This window comes from Lycorma delicatula, chromosome 6 (assembly GCF_047948215.1).
Source record: "Lycorma delicatula isolate Av1 chromosome 6, ASM4794821v1, whole genome shotgun sequence".
NCBI lineage: Eukaryota > Metazoa > Arthropoda > Insecta > Hemiptera > Fulgoridae > Lycorma > Lycorma delicatula.
In genome coordinates this window covers 67,283,419-67,310,556 of record NC_134460.1, presented here as the reverse complement: position 1 = coordinate 67,310,556, position 27,138 = coordinate 67,283,419, and the positions used below count along the sequence as shown (strand labels likewise).

Genomic DNA, 27,138 nt, shown 5'->3' with positions numbered 1-27,138 from the left:
GTTTATTACGATTATAATTAAAAGAGGTATAATTTCAATTATACCTCTTATCAATTCATCGATGGTTGAGGTTTTAACCTAATTTAAATCAGTAACATGCAATTACCTAATGGAAACTTTTCTAGTTTCTCAATCTTCTTCAATCGTTTCATTTAAGTTATCAATCTTTTTAAATGTTAAAAAATGCTCAGTTGCAGAGTAAAACATAAAATTTTAATTCTATAAAATATAGTTTACATATAATGTTAAAAAATGTTTAAAATAGTACTTGTTAATCAGAAAAAGTATATTTCTTTATGATAATTAAAAATCATGATATATTTAAGTAAATATTAAAAATATTGTTAATTAAATGTTATTATATTCTTAAACATTTTATCTTATTTATATTTGTAATGTTCTATTTTAGAAGATACATTTTTTCAGGCAGGTTATTACTTAGATGAAGAAAAAAATTGGGGATTAAATATAAAACAGCTCAAAAAGCACTTAGAGGAATCTAAATGTTACTGCACACCAAGAGCTATTGTAGTCATTAATCCTGGAAATCCAACAGGTGTGTTATTGTTCTTAATTTATAAGAGATATAAACTAACTTTTCAAACATCTTAAAATCTTTTTATTCTATTAACAAGGTAAATTAATTAGTATTGATTGTCATATATGTAATATTAAAAAAGTAGTAAAAACAAAATCTTTTACAGTTTCATTTTAAACTTATTGTACCTTCAGTTTTACCTTATGTTTTATAAATTGAGTCGCTAACACATGAAAAGTAAGCCGATTTTACAGTGGAATGAAAGAACAATTTTGATGCTACTAAAAAAAGTATGATTTTCAAGTTGCAGAACATCCACATTAATTTCACAAAATATGTTTAAATCTTATATTTAAAAAAAAAAAAACATTTTTATAAAGAAAATTTCTTGAAAAAATTAGGTTACTATAAAATTAATGGTAGTTTGGATCCATGAATTCCAGCACAGACAAGATTTTTTTTTTGGGATCGCTAATGATTGATCTTCAAAGTGATGGGAGAGCGTGAATTTCAGAAATGCCTTTGATGGATTTGCATTTTTTCCCTCCCTCCCTCCCTCTATGATTCCATTTCACTGAACGATGTACTTATTTTTATGTCTGGCAGATAATCCCTCAAAATACTAATCCAAGAAGCAGTTCGTAGGCGATTTGAAGGAAATTTTGGAAATGATTTTCTAAAAACTATTAGATAAAATCGCTGGTTAATGTTTGATTCTAGGTAGGCTTCATAAAGGCACGCGATACATCCTCTGGATATTAAGATCCGAATTCAAATATTGTTTCGAAGATTTGTGCCATGAGCTTTCTTCATTGGGAAACGATGAAATGTGTGCCTCAGAGCTGTCTGCCATATTCAGTGTATTTAATTTTATGGGAATGGGATCGTAGATTTTTGCCCCTATGAATTGAATAAAATACCTCCCCCTTCTTTTTTTCTCAATATCTTTTCAATAATCTTTTTTCTCGGTTTGGTGATACTCTATAAAGTATTTTTCAATGTCTTTATGCAAATTTAAACATGCTCATTCTTTGATGATAAACAGTAGTTGGTAGATATGTCTTATGCTCAAAGCGAGATCGTCAATTTCACGCAACTTCCTTTGCTTTTAATGTTCACAAATTAAACAAAAAATAATCCAAAAAAGTGAAGTTTGGTTCCTGAAAGAAGTGATTCTGTGAAGTACTTGTACGACGGCAGCCCATTTGCATTTACAAGAGCTCTGTACAAAAGGAAAAGATTCCGTCTCAATGTCAGCTCACGTGTTTTTATCACGAGTGCCATCTTCCGTCATTCATAACTAAATTGCTCCAGACTGACTTAATGCCACTGATCTCTACATAACTGAATAGAGGATCCTTATGGCACAAAATAAAAGTGTTAAATATTGAAGCATACTTCATCGCCGCAGAATAAGTGGCTGGGAACTAAATGAAACCATTGTACGTTTGCGCGGCAATAATCGTGATTGTAGGTATGTTTATATTACTAAACCAAAAGAGAAACAAAAGAACTGTCATTTTTGCAACTCAAGGAGAAATTTACGGAATCTGTATATTTCTCCTTAAATAGTTGTAGAAAATTTAAATAGAGACCAGTGTTCAAAATACAGAATCAGAAACTACTGCATCGCTTTAAAACGTGGTTTTATCTCCTATTACTACCTCTGCGCATGCGCAGTTTCACTTTTAGTTCTAGCCACACATTTAGTGGCGCTAGTTTTCACAAATTACAATGCACGAGATCCTCTATCCAGTTATACTAAGTGTTTCTAAAATGGTGAGCGGGTTACAGTTTTTCTGATTCTACTTGTAAAACTAAACAAAAAATATGATTAGGAAAAATGGCAATTTCTCCTTTGTTCTCCTCCTGCCCGCCAATTTATTTTATATAAAAATTTTCATCTCAAGTTCGGATAGAGTATTCGCAATAATATTTGATAAGTGTCTTGGCAATAAAGTTTTAAAATTAGCAAAAAATCAGGACTTAATACCTGTGCAAATTACAAAATTGCGGCCATGTTTATTTTTCAATGTTATATTTTCATAAATATTAGTTTTATCAAAATGTATGTTTTGCTGAAATATTAAGCCTTTTATTTTGAACAAAATGACATTTAAAAAAAAAATCTATTAACAAATAGCCGAATTATGCCAGAAAACTGATGTAATTAGATTAAATAATGTTTCTATTTATTGTTAATTCTATTATTGTAAATTAGTATCAAATTAAGTAAAAGTTTCTACAATAAAATTTAATATTAAGTAATAATAAAACAATTGATATTAATTTTTCACTTTTGAATAATTTTACACAGCGACTATTACAGTTGATCATATTAACAATGAAAAATGCAATACACATTATTTAAAAATAAAACCATATGATTTAAAGTAATTTAAACTCATTGTTTACTTGAGAGTTTAACATTCGGTGTCATTTAAGTTTTTTTGTTTATCATCATGAAGTTTGTATATTTGTGGAAATATGATATGCATTTAATGTATAGTTTAGCAAAAGAAACAAGGCAGAAGCCAAAAGACTGAATGAAAACAGGTTTCTTAATAGACGTGTGGAAGAATCCCCTGATAAAAGTACATGTTCTCTGGCAGTACAAGAAGGTGTTGGCCACATGACAGATTTTATCTGCCACGTGCGGCAGATTTTTATTGGTAACAACTGTATTTACTCTTAACACTTGCAGCGCGTACATGGGCTGGTTGCCGATGATTTTTTCCGCATATATTGATTTTCTGTTACTGGTTTCCAAGAACATTAATTCAAGACACTTTATTTTCGGCAAGGATTCTCTTCATAGATGCTTCTTTAAATAGGAATAGTGTTCAAAACTATCACAACCAGCATATCTGGAGCGATGAAAATCCTCAATGGTATCTTCCAAAGTATCCATGAACAAAGGTTTTCCCTGAACATATGAGCAGTCATTTTTAATGGCTATCTTTTGGAATCTGTTATGCTAGCAAAGTGTTTAAATCCAGAAAATTGTTACTAATTTGACTGAAAATCTCACATTTGTTGGAAGACCTACCTCTACAATTAAGAGGAAATATGTGGTTTCACAATGATGGAGCTCCAGCACATTTCAGTTACTTGGTATCAGATATCCAGCATGAAACTTTCCATGAAAAATTGATAGGCCATTGGAAGATTATTACTTAATTTGATACCTATTTACAATACTAAAATTAACAATAAATAAAAACTATTAATATTTAATCGAATTGAACATAAGCTGGAGAACATGAAAACAGACACAAAATTACATCAGTTTTTTGGCATAATTCGGCTATTTGTTAACAGATTTAAAAAAATAAAATGTCATTTTGTTAAAAATAAAAGGCTTAATATTTCAGCAAAACATACATTTTGATAACACTAATATTTATGGAAATAACATTAAAAAAAACCATGGCTGCCATTTTGTAATTTGCACAGGTATTAAGTCCTGATTTTTTGCTAATTTTAAAACTTATATTACCAAGACACTTATCAAACATTATTGTGATTCTTCTAACCAAACTTGAGATGTATAAAATAACAGAATAAAATATAAAAATAACAAAATAGTGGACAGGGGGGAATGAAGGGGAAATGACCACTTTAATAAGCATATTTTTCTTTAGTTTTACAAGTAGAACCCAAAAAATTATAGCCAACCCACCATTTTAGAAACACTGTGTATAAGAGATCAATGCTTAATGCTCTTCTACGCTATTTGTATGACTTCTCTTAAAAAGCCATGTGAAATTTTCTTTGAGCTGAAAAATCTGAAATCTTTTTTGACCTGCTATTTTTCCCATACCAGCGCCTTGATTATCCTTATTTACAATAGCTGTAATAATTTTTTTTAACCTCTGGAACCACCATTATATATTACTTCAGTGGATGAGATAAATGACACAATTTTTGTAAAATGCCATGCCTGACCGAGATTCAAACCTCCACATGATGCTACCACTCATGCCACAGAAACCAGCATTGCAATAGCTGTACTAATTCATTCATTGTTAACAGGATGACAAAGAAGATACTGTTCTGCGTGCTTTAAGGTTGTACACGCGCACACGCACACACATATTTGGAGTCAGGAAATTACTGTACCTTTTGTGTTTTTACATTTAGATAAAATAATATCCATTTCATAATTACCACTAAAGAGATTGAAAGTTAGTACTGGCTTTCCAAAGTAGAAGGTTGATAATTTGATGTCTAGCCAAACTATTTAACCAAAAAAATGTGAGTTGTCTTTTTACTGACTTTATATGATTGTTTTTTACTGCTTCTTGATACTGCCTCTGACCATTATTCTGTAGTTGAAGCTTAGTTAAAACACATCCTGGCCGGGATTATATAAATGTAACAAGCAACGGGACATCCTTCATTACATGAAGCATGCAGCTGCTGTTAAGAAAGCCTGGTTGAGATATTTAAAGAATTTTGGAATGTCATAAACTCTATTAACACTCTTTATTAGTAAATTATTAAATGGAGGGAATACTTCACTCTGGTGGGAAGAAATCAAGCTGGAGTTTAGATATAGTTTTATGTGAATTAAGGATTTTTCTTGGATTGTTAGGGGCTAATTACCAATGTGGTGAAAATTGAGAAAATTGAAAATTAAAAACTTTTAAATTAAAAAATGAACAAAATGCTATGTTTTGTGCATGACCATTTTATTAAAAAAAAAGAAAAAAAATTGATTTTAAATATATTTAAAAGTTTATTTATTTAACTTTTCATAGGTAAAACATGTTTTGTAATATATTATGCTAGTTAGTATGGGCTGGATAAAATGTATTTTAAAACAATTTAAACTTTATGTTGTAGGTCAAGTTCTTACAAGAAAGAATATTGAAGATGTTATAAAATTTGCAAGTAGAGAGAAGCTTGTTATATTTGCTGATGAGGTATATATAATGTTATTTATTCTTAATTTATCACATTGTTTTGCTATACATTTTTTCATGAAAATGGTGGTGCTTTACGTAATTGCTCATACACATAATTTCATGCAACTATTCATTAGTATTAACATCTTGTAATGAATGAATTTGTGTCAATCTTCAGTATGACTGCTGTGATTTACAGGTTGGGTTTCAAATGTACAATTTTATCTTTGTTTTAAATTTGATTTCTAGTGTTTGGTGGTGTTTACCATAAATTAAGAAAAGAATAAATGTTTCACTTTAGGTTAGGAATTAATGCCACAGCTTTCACGCATTGGCAATGAAGTACTTGTTGCTAACATAAGGAGAACATTGCAGCTATTTGCACTATTTTGTGTAATCAAATACTTCTGCTTTATGCACTGCGGCCAATTTACTGTGAGGATAACCGGTAACAACCTTGCATTCACAGTCATCTGAATATTTCATTAGTGTATTGTTAAAACCATGATATTTCTATTCCAATTAACTTTCTTACTAATATACTGCAGTATTAAATAAGATTGTCTTGATATTTGGACTGATTATAATACTGTAATTATCGTACTTTAAGAAATCCAACAACAAACCTTGATCCAAACTGAAAACAGTGTCCAGTCCATAATATCTAGCATTATGTATTGCCAAATTATTATGCTGTTAAGAAAAAGTTAAGTTGAAGTTAGATGATTTTTTTTCTCACTGCTTCATTAAGTTGGATTTCCCAATACAATTTGTTTCTATACTGTGATTTAATTTCACTTTGCAATTATACTTGAGAATTTTCTTGTTACTTCTGTTGTACAGGTACTAACTAATCTTTATTTTATTTATTTGAAAATCTTTTTCTTTCATAAGAAAAAGTATTTGATGGATAAATATTTTTATTCTAAGTAATACTTTTCTTAGACGGGCAGTTGTTTATTTAAACATCAACCTGACAAAATCTACTTGTATAATTCATTAATATTGGCCCTAAAGTTCTATTTTGTTTTTCAGAGTGAGTAGTACATTTTTCATCTCTGATTAGAAGAAAATTAGGTCAAATAGTGTTTGATTTCTGAAGACAGTTGGGTTAAATCAATTTATAAAAATAATATTCAAAATTGAAATGAAAAATGAATATATTAGAATTTTTAGAAATATTTCATATTCTAGTCATATGTACTGTAGACTCTTTCTTTTTCCTGTTTAGCTTCCGGTAATTACCTTTCAGATAATACTTCAGAGGATGAATGAGGATGATATGTATGAGTGGTAAATAAAGTGTGTAGTCTTGAACACTCTGAGCGACCATTCCTGAGATGTGTGGTTAATTGAAGCCCAACCACCAAAGAACACCGGTATCCATGATCTAGTATTCAAATCCGTGTAAAAATAACTGACTTTACATGTACTGTAGACCCAGCCACAATCTAATCCTCCTACTTCCAAAATGTTCAATTAACATGGTTAGTATAAGTAGTTAAAATTGAACTTAACAATTTTCAAAAGTGAAAATCATTTAATGGAAAAACTGGACTGTTTTTTTATTTATCCTAAAATATAATATGATCTTTATAGTTATCTTTATGTACAATATTTATTTCTGGACAGAAATTTATGTATGAAACAAATATATACATAAAACATACGTCAAATCTAAAAACAGTTAGTTATTCTACAATTTTCAGTAAAAAATATTAAACTGGACAAATAATTAACTTATTTAAATTGTAATTTTCTTCAGCAATAGAAATAAATAGATGTTTTGCAATAGTAAGTACACAAATTTAATAAATGGATTTTGGAAATTTTTCTCAGATTCATTTCATCACAATTAAAAACGATTAATTATATAACTACTCCAAAATCTTCCCTTGTAACCTTACAAATAATTAATATAGTAATTAATAATTTATAATTTTAGTAATTATCTACGTGGCATTTTTTAATAAATTTTTTACATGCAGTATTATTTTTCAGTTTATTTAATCTTAAGTTTTTACAACGGATAGTTTTCACAAAAAGCGATGTACTTATCAAAGATAGCTATTTTAACCATTTAGTAGGGTTTCATAAATTAAACAATTTATTTTTTCAACCACATTAAAGATATAAATAATTATTATATAAATAAATCAACCAGATTAATTAATATGTAATTTAACATAAAAAAGAAATAAAAATAAGAAATAAGAACATTTTTGATTCCTTTGAAGAATCTTCTCTACATTCCAGTAGAAACACATACACACACACACACACACACACACACACACACACACACACACACACACACACACACACACACACACACACACACACACACACACACACACACACACACACACACACACACACACACACACACACACACACACACACACACACACACACACACACACACACACACACACACACACAAACAGGGGGATACTCTTTTTGTTTTCAATTCTTTGCTAATTGAGTTATAAATAATATTGCCTATTTTAGGTGTTAGTAAATTTCAATTCAGAGAAAAGAAACTATAACCTTTATTGATAATTATCAATATGCAAAGTAATAAATATATTTAGAAATAAGGGTAATTTAATATTTAGGGTTTAATAACTTCTATGATTATAATCTTGTTGTACATGAGTAAATAACAGTAATTATTTAAATTATATACTTTATTTACTTTTGACAAAATCAAAGTACTCATGTTTATTTTGATGTTCTCTTATTATAGTTCTTTTACTATATAACAGAAATACTATAGTTATCTTCAATATGAAAACTCTATCCATGGATTTATTGATGTTGCATATATTTGAGAACCACAGAGTAATGGTTTTATATCCACACTTAGTTTACAATCCGGTGAAATTTTTTTTTTGTATAGAAAACATAAATTTTCAGTTCCTTTTAAATTATCTTCAGATAAAGATAACCAGGTAGTTTACATCTGCCTGTAAATCAAGATTTTCAGGCAGATGATTAATAAACAGAAAAGTGTGGGACTGAGAACACTTCTATGGGACTTCTGATACTGTATTTTGAAGTAAGGACCTACAATTTTTTCCCTGTGCATTCTTATCAAAAGATAATATTTCAACTGCCTGCTTGTGAGATTGGTAAGGTTTTAGTTTTAACCAGTTGTAACTGCCCCAACAGTTGTATGAAACTGTCAGTTTTAACAAATAATGAAGGAAATTTATTGCATGAGGTAGTATTTTTATAACTTAATAAAGCCCATAATAATACCACGAATAATAAACCCATGGATTTGAAAACACTTTGTGCAAATTAGTAAATCTGCATTGACTTTACTATTAATTTTGGTGTTCTTATGGCTGGTTTTTGTTTGTAATTATCTAACTAAAGGTATAATGTGCATATGCATATTATCTTTGGCACTTAGTTGGAAAAAAAGTTTTTAAAGAAAAACAAATGAAATTTGTTTTTATATATAATTACATTTGCATATATATGTACATATAAAACATTATAAATTTAATTATTTATTATAAAACATTCTTAAAAAAATTTTTTAAAACTAATTGAGATTATACTTATCTAATCTATGTATTATCTTGATTAAATTTATTTGAGACAGGGATTTTCCATTAATACCTTGAATTATTACATTTTTTGTTTGTAACATTAACATTTTTATTATTTTTCCATTACATAGATTTCATTATTCATTTTCTGTGTAATATATCTATGGTGTAACAATCACCTGATTGTGAATTGTCCATAATGGCCTGTCTGGTTATTCACCCCTATAAAACAAAAAAAAAATCCAGGTCAGCTTTTTTCAAGATGTTTACTGCCTTACATTGAGTTCTACCTAAACATATTGATATTTTTTTAATTTTTCTTAAAATCCTGAAGATCAGGGTAGATTAGAGAAAACAATTCAAAACCTTGCAACACATCTTGAAATGAGTAGCAACCTGTATTTGCCAAACAGATGCTGAATTACAACTGCATGGGTTGGTTTTTTCTGTATGTTTTCCATGGTTTACTCTTAAATATGATCAAATGTTGCTTTTTTTAAGGCAATGACTTGGTGGTGGAAGAAATTATTTGTGTAGTTGAATAAATTTGAAATTTTATTTCAACTAATAAAAATTTCTTCAGAAGTAATCATTCATTTAATTAATTGGATTTAATTTATTTTTAGGTACAGTGTTACTGAAATTCCTGATAAAATCAAAATTGTTTTTAATGTTGCAAATTCTATTAAAGTTTTTGATGGATTTTGGTGGTTAATATATTCCAATTTTAACTGATAAGACTTAAAAAATTATTAAGAAAATTAAAAAAAACTCTTATCAAATCATTTTCATTTTAAACATTTTGAATCATTTTAAAATTTCTGTAAAATCAAATTCTTTTTTAAATTGCCAAACATTATTATCAATAATTTTTTCTTTTCATTCTGTTTTATTAGGTTTACCAAGAAAATATTTATGATACAGATAGTGAATTTCATTCATTTAAGAAAGTAAAACATGAAATGGGTCCACCATACAATGAAGTAGAGTTGATTTCCTTTATATCAGTTTCTAAAGGTAAGCGTATGTGTCTACGCATTTTAGAATGAGGAAAAAGTATTAAGAGTAGATGTAATTTTATATACTAGGCGAGTCAAACATTATGTATCCTTTTGCCATAACACTCCAAGAATGTCATTACTGCCTTCTGCACATTTGTGCTTAGTTTGTATGACTGCAATCTCATTGAACAGTGATCTGATTTCTTTGGTTGGAGGTAGTAAAAGGGGCTGAAATTCATTGTAGACTATCACTGTATGAGGACAGTGTTTAATCTTGTAAAAGTGTTTTTTTTTTTGTGGATTGAGAAGATTGAAAAGTGGCTGGATGAGTGTGACACATGAAGAGGGATGCCAGATAATCTCCACCATGGATGACAGACTCAGCAAGCTTGAGATATGGTTCTGGGAAATAGGTAAGTTACCACTGATGATGAGATAGCATCTTCATAATTCTGCTCATTAATTATCCACAATGTTGCTCAGCTTCCATAAAATCTGGGGGCAATGGGTAACAGCTTACTGCAGAACAAAACTCAAATGAGTACACCTGCTAATGCTGATATTTCAGATACTGGAATGCCCTCCCTACAGCCCAGATTTCACTCTCTTCGGCTTTCATATGTTTGGGTTGCTCAAGGATCTTTGAAAAGTTGTAGATTTTTCACAGACAGACATGCAGCTAGTGGTACAAATGTGACTTCACAACCAACCGAAACTTTCTTCTTGTAAGAAATATGCAAGCTTTTGGATCGCTGCACTAAGTACATTGATAAGGGAGGTGACTACATAGTAAAATCATGTAAATGTTGAACCCCTACCTTTATGTAAGTAAATTCTAGAATGAGAAGTATAGACATTTTTTGACTCACCATCATATAGGTATTGAAACTACATATGGAATTGAAATGTGAAAGGAGAATAGGACATATATATATATATATATATATATATACATATTTTTTGTTAGTCTACTTTTATTTTTATTTTAATGATTGGCTTATAAATGCATAAAAATAAGTATCCTAGAAGAAACTTATCAAACACACGCGCACACGCACATGCACAACCAAGCTTCTTGGTTAATTCTGTATGTCAGATAGGTTAAATCAAATATTTTCTTAGGTTTTTGTATTAAGTAATATCAGAGAAAAGAAAATTACCATCTGATCCAGAAATGTCATTTTATTTTAGGATATGTTATAATTATCTGTAATTATACACACTTGACAAATTATGGAATTCTTTTAAAAGATTACTAAATGGAAGAAGACCAAAGAAAATGTTTGATTTAACATAACTGATAAGACTAATATAACTAATTAAATTGTGTATTTCCTGTAACATAAAGTTAAGTTTGTAGAAGACACTGTTAAAATTATTGAAGACTAATTTCCTAAAATTGTTTGACAAATAAGTAATAAAAAAATATATTTTGGTTATTTAAGAATGAGTTAAAAAGCTAAATTTATAATATTAATTTTTCCCTTCAGTCCTAACTACTGACTTTTGTTAAGAAGGCAAGTAGCATTATAAAAAATATTTATCCAATTTGCACAATATTAATAAAAATTTCAAACTGTTCTACTGGGTATAGCTGTTTACTTTTTTTAAGCTTGCCTTAAAACAAAATATCAATATTTCCTTCAATCTTTTATTTACTTTCCAAATTGACTGTTATTATTTTTACATTAATAATTGTATAAAAATAGTTTAAATTTGTAATTAAAAACGAAGACAGAAATTTGTTCAAGGGCTGGAAAACTCTCACAAATTAGTAAGTTTTGTTTTAACGCAATTCTTAGATTTAGTGTAGATAGTGATTTTTAAGAAGTTGTATGCTTTTCCATTAAATAAATTTTGTGGAATACTGCATTAATACTGCACTCTATTTATCAAAGTTTCAACTACTTAATTAATTTTAAAAAAAGGCAATGATATACAGCTTTTATACAGATACTTTTTGTGTAGGTTATACTGGAGAATGTGGTTTAAGAGGAGGTTGTGCTGAACTGGATTGCATTGACAAAGAGGTACAAGCGATGGCTGTTAAAAGTGCTTCTGTTTTATTGTGTTCAAACACAGTTGGTCAGGTAGGTAGAGTAGGATAATATTTTATAGTAAAATTTCATATAAGCAAATGGGCTGCTTTTTTTAATGTAACTAAAGATAAAAATTAGTGAATTATTTAAATTACTATTTAAATATTTCTTAAAGCAGAGCAGCAACTGTAATATTATACATTAAGAAGGAGAGTACTATATTAAGTGTTTTAGATTGATGTCTGCTACTGGAAAATTCTTAATTACAAGGAAATTAACTGAATTTAAGTTTTACATTGAATAGCAATATAATCAGTTCATAATTCAGTAACATAGTTGATCTGGCTGGGCAAATGAACTTCCAAATTAAAAATAATTACTTTTAATTTACTTAAAAGAGTGTAAATAGAGACCATACTAATAGGTCGATCATCAAATAAAGGTAGAATTTAAGCCTTATCCCAAAGTTAAGGCTTAACTTTGAATGCTATATCAGGCATTCTTATTTTTCAGTTGTCATTTTCCATTTTGTCTGGCATGGCATATCAAATGAAAAATGTAAATGTCTGAGAGTCTTAAGATGTCATTCAGTTTTAGCTGTAGTCCTAATAAATGCTGTTAGACCACTAACTCCACAAATTCAGTTGAAAGGAAAATTTTATTCACAGCTGACAGTGTTATTTTGTTGTTTGCTTCATGACCTACAGCAAATGAGGTTTTTGAAGGTGAGAAATTTTGAATAAATGTTAATGTAATAATAGAAATCCAAAATTAATGTAGGTAAAATTATTAATGATTGAAGATTCTTTTTACTGTAGATTCAAAAATATTAATAAATCATTATACAATTACAAAATAATTATTTTATTTTTCAATGTATAAAAAAAAAGTGTTATTCATGTCTTACCTCCAACTAATGCATATGAGATATATGAATCTACAAAAGAGATTTCCAGTATTAATTCTAATTAAGGATATGCTTCTAAGTACTATAAATATTTTTTTAATAAAGCTTTCTGAATACACTATAAAAATAATCAGACTGGGGGAAGGATTTTTAATTAAACATCTGCACTCCCAGCTAAACACCAATTTTTTATATGATCTCTGAAGTTATTGGAATGCTGAAATTGGATTACTGGGAAAATTGGTAAAAAACCAATAGTATCTTTATCCATAATTTCCCATAATTCCTCATTTTTCTTCAAATAATTTTTAACAAAAAAGATTATTCATTAATACAAGAAAGAGCATAGTTGGTGATAACTAAGAGATATTCAGTGAAAAATCTATAATTTAGGCTCTCTAATTCAGGCTTAGTGATAATTCAGACTTATTAAAAAAAAATAACAATATTATTTTTAGGGAGTATTTCATGAGTTATGTTGGCTAGACTTGCATTGGAATGTTAAATGCGACTTACCATCAACCTCCCCTAGGTCAGTTATTTTTTAGTTTAGACTTTTATTTTGGTAATGTCATGGGTTGTTTTTACTGGGCATGTGCCTTGTAAATGTTGTATAATGTTAGTACTGTACACAGTACTAAGTTTTATTTGTTGCACATGAAAAATGATTTTAATTGTTTGTATATAGCGTTACACTCTACTATTCAATGACTTTAAATATATATTTCTTGAAAAGCATTTTTTCTTTTATCGTTATATAGTGTAGTAGTGACGTTATAGTACAGTAGTAATCTTTATTTTGTAATATTTAATATGATGTTCGAGGAAAATACAAAACTCTAACTTTGGAAGAAAAATAGAAAATTTTAAGTAAAATCGAATCTAAAAGTTAATGGATTGTAAAGCTAGTATAGGATGGATTTTTTTTTAATTTTGACAGTGGCATTCCAGTTTGAACTAGAAAATATTTGTAGTAAGTTTGAAACATTTTGTGAAAAATTAAATTTATATTCTCCTCAAATTTATAATTTATGAAACAGATTTATTAGGGAGATCAATTTCTTAGAACACACAAGCCTTCAGAATTCAAAGTTTCATGCCAGGTTGAACGGTAAATAAAGAAAGAATTTCTGCTCTGTTTTGTGTAAATGTAGCTTGATTTCAGTCTCAAATCCATAGTTGTTGGAAAGTCTAATAACCCAAGAGAAATTAAGAATATTATGGACAATCAATTCTCCAGTTAATTTTTGAGCAAATGAAACTGCATGATTTACTCAGAAAATCTTCTCAGATTGGTTTTTTAATAGATTTGTTCCAGAGATCAGAAAATTTCAACTATAGGCCTTAAAAATTAAAGAAGAGGATAGATATTAAAGGATTGCTTATATTAGACAATGCTCTAGCTTAATCCACTGAGAGTTCTCTGACTAGTAAAGATAGAAAAATCAAAATACTGTATCTTCCAATCCAACTTCCCTCATCTAACTGATGAATCGGGGAGAGATTCTCAGCTGCAAGCATTTTTACAGACATAAACAACTAGAAGAATGGATGGTATTTTATAATGACGATGAACTGGACAATAGGGGTGATCAGACTTTAAAAAAATTATTAAAAGTGCTCTATATAACTGGGCAAACAGCTGCAATAAGACAAAATTATCTACTTTAAGCAACACGTGGAATAAGATTTTATATAATAGAGCCAGAGATTAAACAGTAAGGTTTAGAAGATGATTATAAAAATGCTTTTGGAGTTAACAAACATTGAAGACAAAGAACGGTTGGGTGTTTAAGATAATGTTGTTAACTATAACTTTATACTGAAGACGAGATCATCAATACAGGCAAAATGAGAAAGAAGTGAAGACAGCAGTGGTGATGAAGATGACAATGAAGATAATGTTTAGAAAACTGAAAATTATCTTCAGTTTGAGATGCTGTTAGTAAAATATGATTTTAATACTTTGTAGGGTTGGTAAAAGTGGGTACAACCGTAACTACTTTGAAAATACCAGTGTCACTGTATGTTGACTTTGTGTTATACTTTGGTTATAATGGAAAATCAATCAAGATAAGAAAATTAATGAAATTTCTTTGTCGCTACTTATGTTTTTGTTATTAATGTAGTTTTATGTGTGAGAAAATCTTAATACAATCATTAGTGTTTTATTGATGTTTTTGCTGAATTTGAAAAAATATATTTCTGATTATCAAAGAGATTCATCAAGAAGTTATTAAAATATACTATAGTAGAGCAAAACAGAGAAAAATATCAAATTTTTGTAAGCTTGTGAGTTGAAATTTGGAAGAATCAGGACCATCAACTTCAAAATTTTTTATGCACTGAAACTAAAAGATTTAAGTGAAGGCAGACTGTATTTTTTGTTTTTGCACTAAATATGCTCTTTTATATTTTATTTATGTTTATTATTGTTTTTTTTAAATGTTTATCGCAAAAAAAACATTAATACAGTATTTATGTTTGTGATAGGAGATAGTACGGTATGTTCCTTCTGGCGCAACCCTACCTTTGACCCCGCCAAAAATTAAATAAACATTGTTTTATTTACCGAAGGTCATGTGATGTCACAACTAACCTACAATGACGTCACCTATGTCGTCAGCGATGTCGCCACACTAATACGTCATTGGCACCGCGATAAAAGTGAAAGATTGAAGTGAACCGCTTTGTGGCGGGTGGTAAATTGCAACTAATGTAAGATACCTTTCATCACATGGAATTCCAGCCGATGTGACCGCGTATACATTTACCGGCAGGGACTGGAGAAATTTATTTGTCATAGTACCTTGACAAATACACACATACCGCGGCAAATGTGCGCGGTACTGTGACAAAATGTCACAGTAGCGCTTTATGGTAAGTGGTAAATAAATTGCGACGGGGGTACGTTTGCCGCTATATTGTGTACATATTTAGCGAAAGATCGGACCGGTACGTTTTAAGGTTGGTGAGTGCAACCAAACAAGAGGCTAAAGGATTTAATTTTCGGATAAACAAGATCCGGTTGATCGAGTGTTCCCGGTGCCTTAAACAGTTACCGCTCAATCTGCTGATACGTACGCCGTTTGAATCGTGAAAATCGGATAAGCGGTTGTCGAGATATTACGGTACCATCCCATCGCAATCCCTCCCCAATTTCCGAACGGTAGAAAATATTACCATACGACTGGTACCAATGGGAACGGATGGGAAATAATTGAGAAGGGCGAAAAAAATTTTTCAGTGCGCTAGGACCGATCGTTTTCGAGATATTGGCGATTTTCGTCCGAAAATTAGGGTCCGATTAAACTGTACAGTGTAGTAGCAACTATATACGCTATATATATATCACTTGTTAGCGTTTATATTTTAACTGCCGTTTAGTATAATAATAGGAAGCAATTTTCTTTGTTATTCCAGTATTTCTTTGTTAACACCCGTATATAATACTATTTCACTTGCTCATAGAAAAAATAGCGTGTGATCATTTAGCTCTAGTCGGTTGTTATAGTAGGTTGCGTTTGCGGTTTGGTAAAATTATTAATTCAAACGCGTACGAATTTTAAACGCCAACTACCGAAACAGATTCGGTTAGGGCTATGCGATTTGCAATTGTACAGTTACCCAGTTAATACCTCATAAGGATCCAACGCAGAAACATATCAGCACAAAAACGTTCCCGATGAAAAAGCAAACGATAAGGAATTTCTGATCAACATCAGGGAAGATATAAAAAATCTGCTTTAAATTCAATTAAAAAGACGGCTCGATAATCTTCAGTATTGTACTGTAATGTGAAGGATTTGTAGGGAAGACAAATGTAAGAAGGAATAAAGACGATGTAGTAATCTGCAGCGGTGATATCAGGGCAAACGGTACGGGTGAAATAGAAGAGGCAATCGAAAAAGCTCTTTTCTTTCTTACAATTAATTTCTCATTCTACAAAGGTGGTGGATATCAGTCATCTGTTAGTGTTGACGGCTTATTGATCCGAATTAATGCCAACTGTAAACGAGTATGGCTGCCGAAACCAAGTACGGGTTTGACAGAGACCAAAACTAAACGTCCAAGACTGGAAATATGCGAACCGTTGCGGTTTACCTTAGTTGAAAATGCGTTTCGTAAGAACGTAGCGACGTTACTATTGTAACAACAAGGATGATGGAAACAAAGATATTCGCTGGTTTTTCTACTTGTTAAAACAAGCCATCCTAAATCTGTTAGTCGAGCAGTTGGACAACGAAAATTCTCTAAAGTTCAACTTGTTACTATAATAGAATGTAAACATGAAAGGTATAGTTTCGATTACGAAACGGAAGATTCAACTTTAAAACTGAGCAGATAACTCTGTACACAGTCACAAAAAACTGGACAAGCTTTTAGATAAAGCTTTCGAAAAAAATTGTTAAAAAGACTGATTTCCAAACCAAAGAAAGCGGATGGAAACACTACTGTCTATCGACGGTTTGTTTGTACGCGAAAACAAATTCTTTACGTTACGCGATTCGACATTTATAAACTGCCCCGGTCATTATAAAAAATCACGCTGTCATCAACGTTAAATACAAGAATGATTATTTAATGCTTTAAATGGGCTATCTTATCCAAGCATGTTAAAGATTATCCTTGAGGTACTTCTCGACAAATACGATTTCAGCATGATAAAATTCCCGGTTGAGTCGGCCAAATCGATAAATTTGAAGAAGTCAACGACATTTCTGTGAACTTAGACGTTCCGAAGGCGAACAACCAGGTCTAACCGATAAAAATCTGCGACGTTGACAAATTGAACAATTTCGATTACTGTTTATAAAAAATGAAACCACCAGTCACTACTGCTACATATCCAATTTTTCGCGGCTGATCAGATCGCAGTTGACACAGCACCATTGCAAAATTATTGCATGCAAGCTTTGTTTTAAGTTATAGCATGAAACTGGTGAATGAATGCGAGAGAATGAAAGATCATTTACGTTGTGCTGTACTGACAATGAACTGGCCCGCTCTTTCATACCAAGAACTGACAAATACAGCCACCAGCCTGTGTTAAAGTTCAAAAACTATCAGAACATTTTGCACCCGGTTCAGATTGTCGGGTATACAGATTTCGAGAGTATACTAGGCAATTGCGTACCACTCACCTCAAGTAACATATACGCCGAAAAATATCACGAGCCCACGAGCTGTGGGTTATACTTGTTTGTCATGATTTCGTTCATGATGATGAAATCAAACGCGTTCTTCAAGAGTCGTTATTATACAGAGGACCCAATGCTGCAAAAGAATTTACTAAAAAATTTACTTAAGTTGCAATAGTAGCGAAGAAAGTGGCTAATGCGATGAAAACATTGCAAAAAGAAACAAAATTGTCCGTCCAAGAATGGAAAAGAAAACTTTGAATGTGTAAAAGCGATCCGAATATATGACTCCAGAACAGGAAAGAGCTTCTGAAAGACAAATTGGTGCAACTTGTGTAACAAGAAATTCGGAAAGAAAAATAAAAAGGTTTACAGACTGCTGCCACTTCTCCAGAAAGTACATAGCTGCACTTTGTGGCGGTTGCAACCTGCGTAGGAGAAAACAGACCACTATCCGGATATTTATTCACAACCTCGCCGGCTAAGATTCACACTCCATCGTCACGGAACTCGATTACGACGCTAGAAAGATTGATGTTATTGCAAAGTCGACCGAAAAATTCATAAAAATTGTAAACTATCGCCGATAACATGAAAGTAAAATATGTCGACACTGTCAATTGTCGAATTGAAAAGTGTCGACATGTTGACACTTTTTAATCCAGATTAGATAAACTTGTCTCGTAAAGTTCTTTTACGCGCAAGACATGTCGCTGGTCACCAGATAAGGAGTTTATCCCTATGATTACTCGACTCATGGGATAAGCTCGGTGAAACGACATTACCCTCTAAAGATAAATTTTACAGCAAACTGACTGATGCGCATGTTACCGACGGTGATTATACGCATGCGTTAGGTGTTTGGAATCACTTTGGCTGTGAAAGATTGGGCGCGTCAGTGATAAGTACTTGAAATGTGATGTCTTGTTACTTGCTGACATGTTTGAAAACCTTTGCTTGCTTTGTTTGAAAACTCGCCTGCGTTGTTTGAAAATTTACAATTTCGACTCTGTACACTACGTGTTCGCACCCGGATTATCATTTCATTCGATGCATTACAAAACGCTGATAGAGCTTCAACCGTCAGGCATCAGAGATGGATACCACTTGCGTTCGGAAACATGATGTAAGCAATAATCCACTACTCTAAAGCTATGATCCGAATAAACCATGCAAATACACAACCTCTACGGCTGGGCATGTATCGCTGTCTTACAAATTTTAAGTGGATTGATGAAAAAGACCATCAAAACATCTTTAACGGAATTATGAATTAGCTACGGTGACTGGCTGTATCTCCGAAGTTGACGATGACTATCCGAATAATGTGCACGATTTACGCAACGACTTTCCGTTTTTACCGGTAAACGAGAAACCCGCCTGTTCCAGCTGTAAAAATTTGCTGACCACACAGTCACGTAAAAATCATTAAGTCTGTCATTACTTTAAGTTAACACTTGCGATCAGGAACGAATTTACCCAAGCGCATGGTTAAACCTTATATCAAAATGAACACAACTGTGAAACCAAATGCAAAGAATGATTTCGAAAAAGACTTTTACACGCTAATGAACAACTCTGTGTTCGGTAAGACGATGGAAAACGTTCGGAATCGTATGAAGTTTCAGCCGGTGTACGATTCTAAACGAATGTCTAAACTCGTAGCTAAACCAGCATATAAAGATCGCGTTATCTATAAAGCAGCACAGTGCGAGAAAATGTCTGTAAAGCAATCTTGTACAAAGAAGACTTGGTGGGTGTTGAGATAGCTAAACATAAAATTCACCTCAATAAACCATATACGTCGACCTGACGATTCTATATTTGAACAAAACGTTGATGTAAGATTTCTTATACGGTGTGCTTAAAACAGAATACGGTTCGAAATGTCGACTCTTGTAGGATACCGAACTTTTAAGAAGACACGAGAGGTCTGATATGTTTTCTAAAAATACATAAATTGAGTAAAATAACTAATATATCAGTAACAGTAAATTTAAAAAAATACTTCTTTGCGAGTGTTAAATTGAAAGACAAAATGAATAATTTGGTTAATATGATTATAATAAATTTCAATTGTAATTATTTATTGTAAAATATTTTTGCTTGGAATTCACTAATATTAGGAATAATGCTCTTTGTAATTTATTTATTTACTGCTGTTTAACAGGCTGCTTTAAGCGTATTATGCAAACCGCCAGAAGAGGGTGATGAGAGTTATGAAGAATTTATTAGAGAAAAGTGCTGCATCTTAAATGGACTTGCCAATAAAGCTACACTTGTTGCTGATAAAATTAATAAAATAGATGGATTAAAGGTGAATCCTGTTCAAGGAGCTCTGTATGCATTTGTTAAGGTTAGTGATTTGCTTAAAAATATTTTTGCTTAAAAAAACTTCGTCAAGAATCTTACTGATATATTTTTTTACATTTAATATAGCTTTTACATATATTTCTTTAATTTTGACGTAATTCATTTTTCATCTTTTAAGAATATTTGGTGTATATATGTTTTTAATTTTGAATTGTTTCAACATATTAGAAAAACTTTCAGAAATATCATGTCATCACTGAATGGAGAAATCCATTTAAAAATAATGTTTAAACACACCCCTAAACACACACACACACATTCACACATTAGTTTTTTATATATTGTTTTTATAATACTATTTTTTTTATATAAAAGTAGATATTAGTTTTACACTATATCTACATAAATGAAGTAAAATGAAGTATTAAAATGAAATAATCTTATCTTACAAATATTATTTACAAACAATATCCTCTTGAGTAGTATTATTTACAAACAATATCCTCTTGAGTAGTTTGTAATATTCAAATTATAATTTTCTTCAGCTTGATTTAAGGAAATCCAATAATTGTTTGTATTTACAATAATTGTTGGTATTTAGCTTGTTTTTAAACAAAAAATTTGACAGTTGGAGTCTGAATACTTTATTGACTTACTGAAATAGTTTTTTAGCCTGTAAGATTTTTCAAATTCATTACCCTAAAGTTTCAAAATTCAGTAAATAGGTTTCACTTATTTCAGCCACTTTGAACAAATCTTTAGCTTGTGCTTCCTCAAAAACGTTTATGAAGTTTTTGTAGTAGTTTGTCAAAAAACTCATGTGCTTTTTTTTTGCAAAAAAAAACAGACTATTTTGTTTAATTTAATTACATTTCATATAAAATTAATAGTATAACAATTTTTATTTTTACATTACTTTGTGAAATTTTAAGAAATACTCATTATTTTGGTATGACAATTACATGTAATATGAAAATCATTTATAGTGTTAACTTCAACAGATTGACATGCCAGAAAATGCAATAAAAGGAGCACTAAAAAAAAAATTGTCACCTGATGGATTGTATGCATTTGAACTTCTTGAAGAGACAGGCATTGTCACTGTTCCAGGAAGTGGCTTTGGTCAAAAACCAGGTTCATTTCATTTCAGGTATGTCCGAATCTTACTGCTGTATTTAAAACTACTTACTAACTCAAATTTATGATAAATGATGACTGCTTTTACTGGAATAAATAATTTCTTCAAAAAGACATAGAATGCTTTTAATGCTACTCGTAGTAAACTATCTGCTCCATCTAGATTTGCTTTAATGCATTAGAGTCATGACATCTCCTCTTTTACACTAACTTCATTCATTCTTCTTATCTCTTCTGAAAATATATGCTCCCTTCAGTCTAATCAATTTTTCCTTAGCTACAGCCTTCTTCCCAGCACTTCCATTTACATAGTTACATTGAAGGAAAAATTACAAAGCTCATTAAGAAGCTATAGAAGATAATCTGCAGCATTGTTTCCCATGAAAAAAGATAGGTATGGGATGGTATTGAATCAGGAGGATGAGAACATTGAAGGGAACAACAATTACATTTTATATTTTTTAAGTTAAAGATTTTTCTAAATATCAGTTCAGTTATATTATAGTCATACCTTGTAATACATGATACATGAATGCCTTGTAATATATAATGTCTATAAATTATAGACATAAATTACTTGCAATAAATATCAACTTGTTTACATTGTTTTGGAAATTAAAAAAGAAAATCATTCAAATGTCTTGAAGCAAAGTTGTTTGGCATTTCTAGTGAGTAGTATAGAAACCTCAGGTTCTGGAGTAATTTTCCCCCACCACTTATCTTCAGACCTAAGGTTTTTTTCACGAGCGCTGATTGGTCGAGAACCTCAGGCCTCTTTTCACGAGATCGACCGCCACTTTCTAGTTAAATTGTCACCACAAAAGCGACTATTTACTACAAAAAGCCAAAAATTTTTAAATTAAAAAAAAAAGAGCGTAACTCGAAAACGGTGCATCCTAGCCCAATTCTAACGCGATTTTGAAAGCCTCCTCCTACGTCCAGCCGTTCTCAAGATATAATATTACCCTTTGGATAAGTGCCCTGTGGGTTAAGCCTTGTTAAAGGCTGGCAAAATCCTGTTAAAAATGGGCTAGGAATCCACCGTTGTCGAGTTACGCCCAATTTTTAAAATTTGGCAATCTTTTTTAATGTACTATATAAATTACTCGTGTTCTGGATCAATCTTTAAGCGATAAAAACTGTTAACCGAGCACATTTTCATTTTATTTCACAATCAATTTCAAAATAATGTTGTGAAAAGGGCGTATCCCGAGAATGGCATGGATATAGGCGGATGAATCTACGCCAATCGATTCAAAAATTGGAAAGTACATTTTTGGTTAAGCCTTTCAAAATCGCGTTAGAATTGGACTAGAACGCACCGATCTTAAGATACGCCCTATTTTTAAAATTTGACAGAATCGTTTTTAATGTAATGAATAATTTACTCGTATACGGGTGTAATCTTCTTTAATGTATTTGAATAAGTTACGCAGGTTCTGCGTCAGTTTATTGAAATCGATTATTTAAGAAAACATCCCGCTTTCGCCGAGAGTAATGATGTCTGATTTTAAAAGTGATTAAAACTGTTAACAAAGTGGTAAAAAAACACATTTTCATTTTATTTCAGCACCAATTTCAAAAAAAATGTTGTGTAACTCGAGAACGGGTGGACTTGGGCGGATGAACCTACCGGCAATCGATTCAAAAAAAAGAAAGTACCCTTTGCATCAAGCCTTTCAAAATCGTGTTAAAAATGTGCTAGGATGCACAGTTTTCGAGTTACGCCCATTTTTAAAATTTGACAACCTTTTTTAATGTAATGAATAATTTACTTGTATACGAGTGTAATCTTCTTTAATGCACTTTTATAAGTTTCATACATACTGGACCGATTTATTGGAATCTATTTATGGAAGAAAAAGAGAGTCGTGTGTTGGTGTACTTTTTGTAGTAAATAGTCGCTTTGGTAGTGAGAATTTAACTGGAAAGTGGCGGTGCTCTCCGTGAAAAGAGACCTTAAATACTGGGCCAATCTTCTTTAATGTATTTGAATAAGTTACGCAGGTTCTGGTGTAAAGTGGTGGGGGTAAATTACTCCAGAACCTGAGATTTCCAAACTACTCTAGTGTTTGTGAAACTTGAAAATAAAACATTTTTAATGAGTATTAAACACTTTGAGTATTATGATGCTTATCATCACTTAGTTTATTTTCACTATTATCCAGTACCAAATGTGCTTACTCCCTTTTATTCTGTTTTTATTTTTTTTGAAACTTTGCAGATTTCAACACCATACTTTGCTTTCCTCTTTCATTCTTTTGTCTTAAAAAATTTATCCTACTTGTCTTGTTTGAAATGTTAATTATATTCCCAAAATCATTTCACAGCTTTGGCAACAACATATTCAATCATTCTTTCAATAATATACATATAAATAGGGTCCCTATGATTTAAAACTTAAAATCTCTATGATGGAGTAGTTAGTAGTGTCATTTCACGGTCCTGGGTTTGAATCCTAGTCATGGCATTTTTCTTAGTTTACAAAACTCCATTCCCATATTCCCATGTAAAGCTTCCTGCCTTGTAGTGAAATAATTAATAATGTCGAACAAAAAATCTGCTGTGAGAATATTAATTAAAAAAAAACAAATGCTTTGAATTTTCACAGTAAATGTATTAAACGTTTTATTTTATTCTGTAAAATGATCCTGATTTCACTCTGAAAATTTTAGAAATATCACAGACCCAAATGTTTTTATTTCGGTCTTTGGTTATAAATTGTGGATAATTTAACAAAGATATTCAATTAAATTAAAAATCCCAAATATAAATTCTAAATTTTTTAAATAAAGAAAATAAGTATAATCTAAAAAAAATATCTTGAATCAATCCATCCTGCGCTTTTTGGCTTCTTTCTGCTTCAGGATTTTACCTGTTGAAAATTAAAAAACCCACTAATTAAAGTTATTTATTTATATATTGTCATTATACACATGCCTGTTGGACCTATTTACATTAATATTAGAAATAATATAATTTTTTTATTTTTATTTCAGAACTACAATTCTCCCACCGTTTGAAAAAATGGAAGTGTTTATGAATAAACTTAAAAAATTTCAAAGTGATTTCATGAAGAAATATAAATGATTTCAAACAAACTAATGATCAGAATAAATGATTTCAAACAAACTAATGATCAGAAATATTGTAATTCTTTCAATGAAAACATGAATATAAAAATTAGCCGTGATTTTGTTATAATGAACATGTGATATTGTCATATACTACTATTGTTGAAAAATACAATATAAAAAAATTTTGGTTTTGTCTTTTTTTTTAATGAATTCCTTAATGAAAAATTTATTAAAAGGTAAGAGAGATTTTCTCTCACCTCAAATACCTCAAATAAAATTCTTGATTTTACCCAATAGTGAATAAAAATTATACTAACAGTGAAAAAATACTCTACTTTTTAATAATCTCTACTTTTAGTAGAAGAAACACTCACTTTTTTTTTATTTTAACTAATATTTCATTTTTCATTTCAACTGAAAATGCCATCTCTCTGACTGCAGTGTTACTACCACCTACTCTGATGCGATTCAGAACAACATTCTATTTCTTTAAACACTACAGCTGCCACCTGACTTCCTTAACATCACTGTCATTTCTGACAATACAATGTAAGATAAGAGAAATGTTGTTTTTTGTCTATGATCTCTGTGGAAGAGTGATAGCAATCTCAGCCTTTTCATCCTTTTTTTGTCTTCATTGACTGGTTTGATGCAGCTCTCCAAGATTCCTTATCTAGTGCCAGTTGTTTATTTCGATATACCCCCTACATTCTACATCCGTAAGAATTTGTTACGGATATTATTACATAATTATCAATTAATTAATTTTTTACATATTATAAACAATTTATATATAATATTACAACAATTATACAACAATTTATATATAATATAATTATATAATATATAATATTATATAATATATAATATAATATTATATAATATATAATATAATATTATATAATATATAATATAATATTATATAATATATAATATAATATTATATAATATATAATATAATATAATTATTATTTTATATATTATATTATACAACAATTTATATATAATATTTACATATTATAAACAATTATATTATAAACAATATCCATCTACATGTCTGTCTATTAAAGCGACTATTCCAGGACGCTTTAATATGTGGCCTATAACTATATTTTTTCAAATGCTTCTATCTCCATCAATTTGCTGCAATACCTCTCCACCCATCTGATTTTTAACATTCTCCTATAGCACTACATTTCAAAAGATCGAATTTCACTTTCATATAAAGCTACACTCCAAACATATACTTTCAAAAATGTTTCTGATGTTTAAATCATCCTAAGGTTTGGGCGATTAATACATTTAAACATTAACTAACTAGTTAAAGTTCTTGGATATAAATTCTGAAATAAAAAAGTTACTACCAGACACTAAACAGCATAGAGTAGTAATTTGTAGCTATGTAGAGATCCACATTTGTTTCTACCTCCTTGTATTGCTCAGTTATATGAAGCAGTTTGCATACTTTAACATTACCCTGAAGAAGAAAGATATCAATTAATTATGAAATGAAATTATCATTCCATTCTTTAATTATTACTCCCTTGATGTGTGGTGTGTGTGGACACACACACACACACACACACACACACACTGGGGATGGTATTACCTCATATATACATAAAACAATGGTGCGGTTTCAGTAATTCATAGGAAGATTGTAGGGAAATTTCTAGGTGTTTTATTGGTATCCCTGAAAGCCTCCAACCCAAAAGTTTATCACCAGTTGTAACCACAACGTCAGTTCATGTATATTGTTGATGCGGTCAGTTTAGTGAGTTGCTATGTCTTCCATTTTTTTGGTTTTTGGTTCTCAGATTTTATCCTAAAAAAAAGTATTTCACCTCCAAGGAGTCCAGACCTGACACCTTGCGACTTTTTCTTGTGGGAGTACATCAAAAGCGTTGTTTATACACAAAAAATTCGCGACCTAAACCACTTAAAAAACAGGATTAATGAAGCAATGACAACCATTAACGAAGAAATGTTAACCAATGTTTGGAGAGAAGTTGAGTTTCGTTTGGACATTTGTCGAGCGACTAAGGGCGCACATATTGAAATTTATTAATTATGTAAAAAAATGTTTGAGACGACAAATTTGAAAAATAAAAAACATAAACTGTAAGTAATTCTGTTTTATTTAAACTATGTTCAAAACCGCACCATTCTTTTATGATAACTCTGTACAACAGAGACAGCAAAATTATACAGGACATCTCAGTCGCAAAACAAAGCACAGCAATATCATAATAAAATGTAGTAACTATGAAAAGAATACATCTACATACAAAATTAAAGTGTAAATAACACAAAAAATTACCATCTCAACCAAATTATCACCCATTCTCCATGAGGAAGGATTTTTTACACTAACCATCAGTTGCATGAAAGGAGTACCCTCAGCCTCTTTGCACTCAGACAACCCCAAATGCACAGGGCCCCTCTAAGCACTCAGCCAAGAGCCTGTACTCACATGCACACTCTGGTGTCATGCTCTGTTTCAGGTCTCTTC

General features: G+C 30.6%; 1 protein-coding gene across 1 annotated transcript in view; it reads left to right on the top strand.

Moving 5' to 3' along the window:
* LOC142326877 (alanine aminotransferase 2-like) overlaps positions 1-24,639 on the top strand; it is a 37,200-nt gene extending 12,561 nt beyond the window's left edge. Inside the window, exons 5-11 of the mRNA XM_075369609.1 lie at positions 427-556; positions 5,387-5,466; positions 9,908-10,028; positions 11,981-12,102; positions 20,270-20,455; positions 21,414-21,562; positions 24,549-24,639. Of these exons, the coding sequence (XP_075225724.1) occupies positions 427-556; positions 5,387-5,466; positions 9,908-10,028; positions 11,981-12,102; positions 20,270-20,455; positions 21,414-21,562; positions 24,549-24,639 (879 nt within the window). The remainder of the gene's footprint in view (positions 1-426; positions 557-5,386; positions 5,467-9,907; positions 10,029-11,980; positions 12,103-20,269; positions 20,456-21,413; positions 21,563-24,548) is intronic.
* Positions 24,640-27,138: the final 2,499 nt, after the last annotated feature.